Here is a 13,076-nt window from a genome sequence, read left to right on the forward strand (position 1 = left end):
TCTTCCAACTTCTCCAAAATATTTTACAAGAAATCATTTCCATGGTAGGACAAATCTGAAAAACATGACATCATATTGGGAATAGCAAAGACATATCCAGAAAATTATAAAAAATTAAAAATACAGAAATATTCTGATCCATATTGAAAATAACTAAATGTAAACAACATATATGTCAAAATAAAAGTCAGACTGAAATAGTTTGAGCATTAGATAAATAAACAATTCAAATTAGTTGAATAATATAATAATATCAGAGTCCAAAAAGATGGGAGGTCAAGGCATAAATGGAAAGCCAGGTTAAATGCTTCAAATCTTTACAAATGTTTGAATGAGTTGAACACTTGGCTCATTGACACCAGGATTAGAGAAGATGTTCTACAAGATATCATTGTTGGCGTGAGACTTCTGCTCATAAACTGCAGCCAAAAAAATGTTCCCTCTGAAAACACAAACAGCAAATGTTTGGACACAGTTCAGCCTGGCGTGTTGCTCTGGGGGGAATTTATGAATTAGAAAAACAAACTTTTACAGAGTGTGAAACACAAACCTGCAAGCAAGAAAATGCTCTTCAGAGTCACATGTGTGTCCAAACACTACTGTACTTGTTGTTGCAGGTCGTATCGGCGATATCACATTCCTGGGAGCAACTCAGACCCACTTTCTAGCTCACAGGTTGTGACCTTTCTGACGAGGAACTTCACCAGGACTGAGTCAGGGCATTGATTTCCAAGTAACTTAACCTTTTCATGACTTGATTTTTACTTCATACTAATGGTCTAATGTTAAAAGTGTCTGCACTCAGAGAGAGACTCAATGAAGTTCCACTGCTTCACTGCATTGAGGGAAGATAGGTGAGGTGGCTCAAGCATCTCACGCCTCCCTAGTAAGGTGTTCCAGGCATGCCAATGCTGGAGCACGACAAGGTATCGGAGGAGAAGAAAATGTGGGTCTCTTTGCTTCGACTGCTGCCTCTGTGACCTCAAGTCAAGGAAGGAATGGATGGACGTTGGATGAGCTCGGGGGGAGTACTTCAATCTTTTGTCACCCAGACACCTGCTCTTCCCTCACAGCACAAAAAAGTCAAGAGGAAAACGACAAACAAGATGTTGAACTTGAGCTTTAAACACTATTATCAAGTGAGACCACTTAGAGCCAGAGGTTTTCCATCTGTGCTATTCCTTCCACCCAAAAATGCCCTGGCTGTCACTTGTTGCTTTTGATACAAAGTCAGTCCCTCCACCTGGCACCAACCTAAAAGCAGATTTCATGGTGAATTCCCAGATCTGCTTTCACTAAAAACAGAACATGGGAAGTTGTACAAGACTTTACTAGCTGCAGCTCTGATCAGCCAAGTTTTTCTCTCTGGATTTCTCATCTTGCCGAGTCCAGCGGGACAGAAGAACATGATGGTCACACATGTTTGCAATCTGATCATTGATGTGAGTGCAAAAACAGGGCTGCCTTCAAAACCAGGAACCTGGATGGCTAATCATTTCATAAAAACTTTGCCAACTTACACATAGTATAATCCAGTTTCATGATGATATAGCCTAAACATAAGCAGGGCCCCTTCTTCTCAGGAAAACATTACCATTGTGAGGTCAAGAAAATGTCAAAACACGTACAGTTTTTGACCAAATTTTGGTGTAATTTCAAAGACTTTTCTCTCAGAGTGATGTAAAAATACATGTACTTAGGCTAGGTAACATAAAGGCATCACTGATGTGGACCTGATAATACAGAGGTGGAGTTTTTTTAAGAGGTGGGCCTGAGGAGTTGTGGGTTAAACAGAAGAGTTGTTTCACTCTAAAAAACACCAACCTATGTTTAGACTTTAGTTGCATACCAGGACATTTGGAAAGTACTTAATTACACGTCTTTCTCCAAACTCCAGTGAGACAGTTCTGACTGCAGTCTTGTGAGAAGTAAGTGTGAGGTATTTTTTCCTGCAAGCCGAAGACACACATGTATGAGCCAGTGCAATATGAACATTTGGCATCCACATGCTGAGAACATGCTCAGACAAACCCGACATTTGGAAGGATCTCACGCTCTCCACGAGCACAAAACAAAAACTTCTACGTGTCACAATCCTGGACCAACAATCTGATGCAAACTGGAGTGATGCTAAACATCTGTGTACAGGCATAAATAAAGTGAGTGATGAAGAGAGTGGGGGGCACACTTCCTCTGACGGTCACATGATCGCCAGAAACTAGGCAGTTCCTTAAACTGTGCAATTGAAACCGTAACCATCAAAGAAAAAAAGTACTTACAAGATACTTTTGTGAAAAACCGAAATCTATGAGCTGATATATGGGATAACATTGTTTCTACTTCTAGGAGAGACGTATAATACCTGAAAAAAAAAGTATATAATAATTATATATGAAACAAACTGTACATGTAGCACACACAAAAATCCAGAAAATTACCCAAGCAATAGAAAAATAAATTGCTAGACTTAAAAAAAAATACATAAAATAAAAAAGGATCTAATCATCATCAGAACAAATAATTTAACAGTCATGAGATCTTAAAATCACTTTGTTTTATTAATTATTAATAAAGTGTAATTTAAAAAACAGTAACATCAATAAGGCAAATCAAATTATGAAAAATAAATAATTTATATAAATTAATTACTATTATTCTATCAATAAGGGGGATGATAAAATAAAGCAAGAAATGTAGCAAAAAAATAAGTTATTTAAATATGTAACAAATTAAAATTGAAAACTGTATTAATAGTACTTTTACGTTAAATAGAACATGAATCATATCCTTGGTTAAACTTTTATTATATTGATGATATATACAAAATTTTAATACTGTATTTACAGTATTTAGAGCACAAAAGATAGAAGGCAATACCACACCTAATTAAAAGCACCATCCAAAACCAGACAGGAGCAGGTGAAGTAATGGATGACTGTTTACACCGCATGACCCCAATTCTGACCCCATTAGCCAGCACTTGAGAGGACAGATGCACAAACACGGCGCCCTGCTGTAAAGAAGAACTCATCTTGGTATGTAAACACACAAGGTTTCTGTGGATGAAGCTGCTTCGGTGGAAAGAGAATGAGGACTGAAACGAAACAACAACGAATGAAGCCCTGTGTGTCACAGAAAAGCAAAGCAGGATGACACAGCAGATGGTCCGTGTTTGCATATGCTTATCAGTATCATTTTAACCCATAAGCAAATCAATCTTGTTGCAGTCAAGTACAGATTTAAGTAAAACATGAACATTTGTCATTTTCCACCAGGGTTTCCATCGCAGCTCAGCCTTGTGAGTCACAGCATGAACCACATAAGTTGTCCTCCTCTCCTCCACCATCTGTCCTCCCAAATTTCTCCGCACACTGCACTCAATTCAGATCTGCTCCCTTCGGATGACTCTCAGTGACAGAATCATCTCTGACTCATCTGACTCCTTACACTCAGAAGCATCGAGCGACACGGTTCCACGCAGCTTCAAAATCACTGTGGTCGAGTCACAGCCGTCCCACCTGCATGCACTCTCTTCTTCACCATCCTCGATCGCAGTGCAGCTCAGACTCAGAAAAGCTATCAATCCACCATCCAATGACAGAAGCCAAATGTTGTCAATCCATTAAAATGCGACAGACTGGTATTTTAATAGAGCCCTAACGTTACGCTCAAATACATTCACTTTTGCTGAACTTGCTCATGGGGGGAGTGACGTCACCGGGTCAGTTGTTTCTAGAAATTTCAGACCACCGTTCGTTCCCGTAACTCTCAGTGTATCGCGACATTTGATAAACGACTTTGAGGCAACGTATATGTAAAACACGCGCACAACACAACAAGTTCCACCATAGAAAAGTTCAAAACGAGGTGAGAACCCATCACTCTCACGTTACCACTGGCTAACTAGACAGAAATAAACACAAGCGGCCAATATAAATAGTCCGCGTGAGTTCCACAGATTTAGAAGGGAGCTGTTTCGCTAAACCAGCGGCTGTGTGTGGACAGAACATCCCAACGTGTTCGCTGGTGCCGCTGCTTCCATGAAGGGATGAGACGTCGACATTCGGAGGCTCATAAAAGCGTTGTTTTACCTGTTCACCGCTGTGTTGTGACGAACAGTATCCGGTTCTGGAGGACAGTAGCGGTCCCCGGGGGGTTCGGGATACGACAGAAAGGGTGTTAGTCGCTGCCACGTACAGAACCTCTTGTAGTGTTGAACTTTATGCCTGTAGTAGCGGCGCAAGGACATTCTTCCCGGAGTGTTTCCGTGATGCCTTCATGAAAGTTGGAATTTTAAACGTTGTCTCGATATGTGCTTTTTTGCATGAAAAAACACACCTGTCGTGGCGGTATTCACATCCAATGAATACCATATTTCAGCTTTGTGAAAAAAAAAATCGGCAGACTTTAATCGTAATATAATCACCAATAAATAAAACCATAAAAGGACTGCTCCGACGACACTTAAAAGCATCGCAAAATTTAACCGTTTGTAATCATTTATGTTTTACAACTGCACATTTCGCTGTTGCTAAATAAAACATTGCATTACATGTCTCGAACTGTATCACGAACAAATACATCACAATACTAGAAAGAAATGTATGTATCAGAATAAGCTGTATCGTCATTTAATGTAATACAGTGCCGTTGTCTGCTAGGGTAATTACGGTAATGCATGACCTCAGTCACGTTCTCGATTCTCGCTTCTGCTGATCAAATGGAGAAATACAAACACGTGCATTAGTTTTTTTTCCTCACAAATTAGTGCCAATCTGAAAACACCGTCGCTCTAGCTTTCCAATGATCAACTTTACTATTGTCTACAGGTGGATTGTTTCACATAAGCGAGACTGAACTGGCCACATTAATGAACAATGAATTTAATCTTGTCACAAAATGTGCTCATAAATTTCTGAATAACTGGTACTTGGCAGGTGCAATTAAATAAACACGGAAACCAAACGCCCGTTTTTAAAATACATAAATGTAATACGTAAAACATTTTATAATGAGGTTAAGATAATAAATAGTAAATGAAGCGGAGAGTAAAATAAAAGCAGCAACAAATGTCATCTGACTAGGCATATATATATATATATATATATATATATATATATATATATATATATATATATATATATATATATATATATAATACTTTATTAGTCCTTCATGCAAATTAAAGCACTATTATTTTTCGCCGATAGATGGCGCTGTGTCCAAACATTCTGTTGTTTTAGTCACGAGAATAATTGGTTCGATTACGGCAAACCGTGGGAGCACGTTGAATTCCTGCGCGGGTCATGCTTCTATATTAAAAATAAATAAACTTCTGCTGAATGATAAAGTATTTCAAAACACATTCAAATCGTCAGATGCCCGCTAGAGGGCGTACGTCCTTTGTCATTGCGCGGATTGAGTGTATCTGATCCCAGGTTTCCTCAGTGTTCTGCTATTTTCACTCCAGTAAGCTTGAAATATACCACAGAAGACTAGTGTGGTGAGAAACACTTGTGTATCTTGATAGTGATGGATTACAGAAACGGGATCTTTATGGTTAAATTTGTATATTAATTCCACTTTCAGGGAAGAGCAATGTTTTTTAATCTCAACTTGCGCCCCCCTCGGCACGATGCAGTGTCATGAGGGGAAGTTATGCGAGTCAATCGGCAGCGGTTAATGATGCCTAATAAATGTGCCCCATGAGGTGACAGGATATGAGTTCTAGCTCGGCATCTGTTTTTTAATGACGCCATTTTTTATTGAGATGTTTGGGAACAAATGACATCAGCTGACCTGCTCTGTAATGACCGGCTGTTGGAAAGAACAAAAGCTGCAGGAGTCAAACGTCGATGTTCATGTATTGTGAGAACAAGTCTTACAACGCTGAATTTGAAGAGTTTCTTTGAAACATTGTGAAGTTCTGGGATTTTTTTTCAACTTACAGACGCATCACTAATCTCAATTTGTGGTGCTTTCAAATATAAATGAAGCAAAATACATGTATGCTGGGTTTTGTTCATGAGTGAGGGCAAAGTCAGATACAATGGCAACATCAAAGTCTCAAATATTCTCAGCTGCCTGCACATTAACAGCTATAAATGTAATGCCTTCTCTGCACTCTCTTTAATGTCCATCACCAGTTCTTGAACAGCTCTCACTTTAGCTCCTGCGCCACCTTAAAACATCCAACCGAATAGATGGCATCAAAATCGTGAGAAATTCAAGTGTTTAGATCGTGAGGAGAAAGAAAAGGACAGAGAAAATTCTGAAGGGAATTAATGCAAAAAACTGAAGAAGCAAAGTGAGTTACTTATTATGAAAACAAAGATATTATGAGAGATATTGATGATGCCAGTTGAGGAAGCAGCAAAGCAATAAGAATGCCATCCTGGCTTGGTGCGTCTGAAGAGGCTCACTAACACCACAGAAACTGATTTGTTTTGTTCCCTCGAAACTGCCTCCACCTTAACACCACACTCAGAACTGTACTGTTAAAGAAGGGTGCAATTACCTGTCTTTACTAGACACAGAACGAATCATCACAGTCGCGTGTTCACCACTCAACAATCTTCACACCAAAGGAGCAGATTACAGACGCAGATCTGAATGCGAGGCACGCTGCTGTTCCGACGACCGAAAACAATAAAAACACAAATGAAGGCGACACGCTCTGTTGTCTTCCCAAACGCCTTTTCAGGTCGGACTTGATCGTTGAAGCGGTCACATGATGACCGGCGTTTAATACACACGCTGCCTGTTTCCAGCCGCGGCTCGACCTTCTGCTTGTGTTTAAACTGAAAGGTTTCAGGTTTCTCTTGCTCTCATCAAGCATCATCAGCCTTGCTCAAGGGCATGACAGCTCCACAATGTCGGGCGATTCCTGCCCCCAAAAGGGGGCCACATCTGAGGGGTCCTTTTAGTGAGGACAAGTTAAATACGACAGCTTAACTTTGTGGGGAAAACTGCTGCAAAACTAAGAAATATCTTGGTCATAATGTTATGACCACATTATTCTCATTTTATTTTATAAAATATATATTTAATTTTTTTAAGGTTTTAATATATGCAATATTTATATTTCATATATGTATATACATATAACATTTATATATATATATGTATACAGTATATATTAATAATAAAGAGTAAAAATGGAAAGCTAAAAGCATTGTTGAAAGTTGTTGTTTATATGGAAGGAAAAAATAAATAAAATTAAAATTACACAATTACACTAGAATAATATATGTGACAAAGTAGATTTGTGCCCTTGTTTGTTAAGAGCCTACATGGTTGTGTTGAGGCGAGTCTGTAGACAAGAGAGGGATCGCTCACTACCGGAGTGTCAGGTTTCCTGAAGCGTCTGTCAGCACCGACAAAATGAACCCCCTCGGGCTCATGTCCACAACTGTTTACAGGTGATCCTTCACTTTTGTTTTCCAAAGAGCCAAGCCGAGTGAAGGAGAAATCGTCCGCGAACGATTTGTTAGTGACAAGACGGCTTCGGGTCACAGCTGATGTGACGCTTCGTCGACTCCTTCAGGTGGTCTCTCGACCTAGGTCACTCCTTCTCAGTCTCTTTTTCGTGAGACGTTCACCTGTTTTTTTTTAAACTGAGTCATCGTGAGTTGGAGTCTGTGAATGCAAGACGCTCCAAATAATGTCAGGTGACGTCCATGAACCAGGGGAGAACCAGATGTGCTCTTGTTGGCGTGGTGACCTGGCAGCTGGGAGGAGGTCCCGGGGCAGACCCAGAACACAATATTGATGACAAACTCCCTGTTAGCTCAGCTGGACCAAACAATTCCAGAGACGCAGCACAATGCGAGGTTAGCATCACGCTCTTAATAAGGGATGAAAGAACAACCCATGCAACATACGCTCCATTTCATCCCAACGTGGTTGGACTTGACCAAACATGTGCGCTAAGAGTCACTGCACCCTCCGGTTTGATTTTCAGCTTCTGTCAGCGGCACATTGTCCGGACGTTCACTGAATCTGTGCGCTAGGGCTCCGCTAATATTGACACAGGTCTTTCTTATGAATGGGCCGCAGATGCACAGCCAGCTGAAACTCTGTTTCAATCCCGAGATTGTGAAACAGCCTGAAGAGGAGCTTAATCATATTGGATCAGACTTGTAGCAGATGCACTGATGATCATTTGTATTACAAAAACAATGCACATATAAACTAAATAAAATTGTTTTTAATAATTAATATTAATGGTATATTTTTTAAATACAAAGGATTTTTTTTACATTACAAAAATGTTTTGAAAATTGAAAAAAAAAATTGAAAGGGAAGAAATGCACAAAAAAAAATTTAACATCAAAATGTATCAAAAGACAAAGTTGAATGGGGTAAAAAGGGATATTTGGAAACAGCTTAAAGGGGCTGTTTATGACAAGGAAAAGGTGCATAAAACAATAAACTCAGCTTGTATAAAAAAAGAATTAAAAAAAATTTGACTGCAAATTTAATCATACTTATTATTATTATTTTATTTAACAAGAATGGATGTATTTTAATTAAGAAGAATAACTGTGTCGGTCCATTATCAGAACCACTGGGACCAAACATGAGTGAGACTGGACGTTCCCACACCAATAAGAGAGGTACGGACCCAGCAGCTTTAACAGATCCATCATTTCCTGTCGACTGGTTTACAATAAAGTCATGACAAAAGCTGAATCATCACTTGGCACAGAGCAGGATTGTGCTCCAGAACCAGGTCAGATCAGAGTCTGCAACAAAGCCACACTTGAGTGTAAGCTCAACGTCCTGCTGCCTGTCAACTAACGCCCACATCCAGACCACTTACTGAAGAAAGCACCGACATGTGTTCAAACCATCTAACCACCGGCTCAAAGACAAGACTGAACAGAGAAAACTACAAACCCTGACCTCAGGCTGTGACATCACTGCCTTCAAACAAAAGACATTCATCAGATTTGAAGTTTCAGTTCCTCTACTGTGCTTCTGAAAATATTCAAAACCTCTGTTTCAGTTGGAATGCTGCAAGAATACCAGACCAGACATGATGTCACTGATACTCTGGAAACGTTGGGACGTGGACCTCTGGGTAGAGAAGCTGGAAATTCAATTACATCACAACGACTCGGTGGAAACTTGTTGAAGTTCACCCCAAGTTTGTCTTTCAACTTTGACCTCATTCCTAGCTCCTGATATGACGGCCAATAAAACCCATGTGTTTCATCAGAAACAGAAATTAAGTCAAGTCTTGTGGCTCAAGCGCCGTTCCTTCAATACCATCAGCAGAGACAGTAATGACTAGTTCAGATCACCTAGTCGTGGTTTGGTCTAGTTTTACTTTCATGAGACTCTCCACAGGTGAGTAAAATGTTATGATATATGTTGGTGTTTTTCATTTACTTGGCCAGGATCCAGGAAAACCCTGCCTTAGATAACCATATGTTAACTACGTCTTCGCTCAGCAGAAAGTTGAAAAACAAATCACTACTTCATGAGAATAACTTCCATATTTATACGAATTCAAAAAATCTGTATTCAATGATCATTACTGTCATGAATGTCGTGAAATTACCAACTCCGATCATGTCATTGAGGGGTCACCACTAAATACAAAAGAGAAGAAAAAAAATCTGGCCAAAATATTGAAAAACAAACAAATGCTGTGCCGCTTTTATGGCAATCTGTTCTTCCCTCGAAACCATGTCCAAGTTGCATTTCTAGCGAGACGAGCACTTTTTACTGAGATATAAATCAGAGCATTAAATCTGAGCAGTAAAAGTTTGTTTCGCTCGCAGATAAACTGGTCGATGAATCCTGACACAAGAATGCGGCATGAAAGGGGGAGCAGCAGTCTGGAAGTTGTTATGCAAAAAAGGTTGCGTCCCCCCTCCCGAAGCCACTGAACGACCTTGACGGCCCCGGAAGGCAGTAAACCCAGAGAGTTTCAGGGACCACTGCCCCCCAACCCCTCTTATCCAAACATGACGGACGTCTGACTCACTCTCAGGCCTTTGGAGTGACTTTTACTGTCTATCAGAGTCAGAGCACCGTGGAAATAACAGTCTCACCAATTTGTGTTCAGACTTCACTCTTGGTTTGAGTGTTCAGATGCGACTCTTGTTGACAAGTTAGCGGGTGGTCGGAGCTGGAAGTTGGATGCTAACAAACCAATAAACACGGCGACACAGTGTCACGCTAAACTCTCTGTCGTGGGAGTAAGAATTACAAATATTTGTGTGCTAGTGACAAGAATAGATTTGGGTCCTGACGCAGTTGTACATTGCTGAACAGAGACTTCAGCCATGGTAGATGATGGAATCCTCTAGGCTGGTTCTTAAGATGCTACTCCCAAAGCAATGCTTCCACTCATTTACATAGTTTTTAGTTTAGCAAAAACGTGTCAGGGGTTTCTAGACATTGATGTACTGGTGAAGACTCCCAAACTCATTGAGCACACACAAATGGTGACCCCAGTTCAGCTAAGGACGGGACATACCAGACGGAGGTAAGTGTGCGGCTGTCAGAGCCTGAGTAGGTGTCTGTGGATGTGTGTGTTTGCACAGCACTCCTCGGCAGGTCCACTTGCTTTCAAAGGTGCAGGACAAAAAGTGGAGGTATAAATCATCCACCTGAACTTTCCTCAACCTCGCTTCACAACCTTGTGGGACTCAAGTATTGTTACTTGGACAATCACTGCTGAGCACATCCATTACTGCAGCTTATCTCTCAAAGAGGATCCAGTCCTCATATGTCTCGGAGGAGCTCTTTTATAGGGCGACCATATAAGTGCAGAGTCCTGTAAAGTTCTCAAACTGCTTGTCAGGTTTCACATCGGCCTGGAGCGTACTGAGGTCCTATTATTTTTGGAGAAAAAAGGTACTTCAGAACAAGATAAAACTTGATTTCAAATTTCATATTGGAAAAAAACCCTATATATTATTATTAATATTTCCCACTAAAAATCAACACTATATTTCCACTTCAAAATATTTTAAAATTATATGTTAAACCTAAATAGTTTTTGCTTTTTAAAAGTCAATTTTAAATTAACTATATGTTTTTATTGGACCAACATTTATTTATTTAATTCAGTCACGCTATCACTGTTATGAAGTATGATTATTTCAGACCACAGATATATTCAAAATCAGATTTTGATACTTTATTGCGGTAAGTATATTAAGTATTCCTTCCATTTTCAATTTACAATATAGCACTTACTAGTACTGCACTAAACTTGCAGAAGACCTGACGGAAAATTTGTTTGGATCTTCTTCTTCTTCTTATTCTTATTATTATTATTATTATTATAGGATACAGGATACATCATAATATATTGGTATCGATTCTATAAGACTACAATAGAATGTTCCTACTCACTTGGGACTTTCCTCTTCACTCAACATGTTTGTCTTTCGACACTGAGACGTTTATTTACTTAGCAGCGGCACAAAGTGAAACCCTGAGGTTATCTTTAAATCTCTTTATAGCCATACTCTGCGAAGACCTTTTATTTCCTCTTTTTCAAGATTTTCTTTACGAGCTGCGGACAATCCTGGAACAGACTCTGAGAAGTTTCAAATTACTTTCCTCAATTAACAGAGAGGATTTAGCTTGTTAAAGCCATTTAGCTCTGTTTATGACGGAAGATTATGACCAGAAGCTTCTGGTACAGTGCTGTGGGCCAAGTTTAAGTGAAAAACTTGTAGTAGATGATGGATGTGAGTCAGTCATATGTATAGACATGTAGTTATGCAGTAGCGATTCATGTTCATTCATGGTCATGGGACTCCGAAGGACCTTTAGACTGTGATAGTCTCCAGGGTGAAAGATCATCTTTTGTATGTTCTCCAATTGTCATGTTTTTGTCCTAAAATACCAGGAAACAAATCAATCACAGACTCCTTGACTGCAGTTCAAGTGTGATCTGAAAATACATGATTGGACTTGATTGTTGTATGAATGTTCGGTTTTCCCCCCAGAGCAGCTTCAAAGTTCCAACACAGCGTGTTTAGAAATACTTAGATGTCTGTTTAGATTGCATGCGTTCATAATTTAGGGGCTGAGCTGATGTATTAGCTTACATGGCAGCTAATGTTGTAGAGCGAGAGAGAGAGACGGGTCTTGGTTGCAGCTGCACCGGGTGTTGACTGTAAATAGGACAAAGCTGTGAATGCGCTGAACTCACTTGTCAACAACGTTTGCCCACCGGACTCGTTTGTTTGTGTTCCGCTGGTCGGAAACTTCCAGCGCCAGACAAAGGGCGCACTGTCCGTCGTGGCTGCGCTGATACCTGTGTGAGGGAGATTTGGGAGGTTAGAACTGAATCACTCATATCTGGATCTTTTTAGAGTTCCCCATGTCACTCTGATCATATACACGCTACAGTCATAAAACAACACGGCACACCCTCAATTTTAGCATCTTACGGGAGCACAACAACATTCAGATAGAAAAATCCCACAGTCATATCTTTCAGGTATTAAAAGGTGACAAAAAAAATAAAAAATAAAATGAGATTAGGAAGTGCATTTTTGACTTCAGTGGAGTAAAAGTTTTGCAAACAAATTTAAAAATTAAAAAAGGTGCCACAATGACGTTATTTCTAGATACAGAAACAATAAAGATACTTATAAATGCACAAAGACTAGTGTCACAACTGTAAGATATTCAGTCAGATTCAGATGAACATTTCTTAAATCTATGAATGATGCATCCATTACAGTATAAAATATATGGGTAGAAAAATCAAATATGAATCAGTACAAATCAATTATAGACTAAGATGTGATGAAAACTACAAAATAATGAAACGTATATTAATGTATAGAATAATAAAAAACAGGGGGAAAGGCTTTATTTTATTGCATTTACATTTTTTTTATTTTTAATGGTGTGTATTCATGCGTCTTCTTGACCGACAGTGCTCATCCTCCCAAGTCACACCTTTCCTTTTCATGTTTTATTTACTGCATCCATAAGCCTCAGTGTTTGCTTCCTCATCTCCCTTTTCCTGGTGTTTCTATCCATCAGAGTCCCCAATTGTTCCTCTCTGCCTGCACTCTACTCAGCGCCTCCCT

General features: G+C 39.6%; 1 protein-coding gene across 6 annotated transcripts in view; it reads right to left on the minus strand.

Annotated features, from left to right (window-relative positions):
- The window catches only part of p4ha2 (procollagen-proline, 2-oxoglutarate 4-dioxygenase (proline 4-hydroxylase), alpha polypeptide 2), a 35,417-nt gene that overhangs the window by 15,707 nt on the left and 6,634 nt on the right, over positions 1–13,076 (minus strand). For 5 of the 6 annotated variants that reach the window (XM_053847061.1, XM_053847066.1, XM_053847062.1 and 2 more), the window contains one exon: positions 12,185–12,289. In XM_053847061.1, the coding sequence (XP_053703036.1) occupies positions 12,185–12,289 (105 nt within the window). Of the gene's footprint in view, positions 1–4,091; positions 4,236–12,184; positions 12,290–13,076 lie in introns of those variants that run through there. The other variant, XM_053847063.1, reaches the window with a different exon arrangement.

The sequence above is a fragment of the Synchiropus splendidus genome, chromosome 17 (assembly GCF_027744825.2).
Source record: "Synchiropus splendidus isolate RoL2022-P1 chromosome 17, RoL_Sspl_1.0, whole genome shotgun sequence".
In the NCBI taxonomy this organism is placed as follows: Eukaryota; Metazoa; Chordata; class Actinopteri; order Syngnathiformes; family Callionymidae; genus Synchiropus; species Synchiropus splendidus.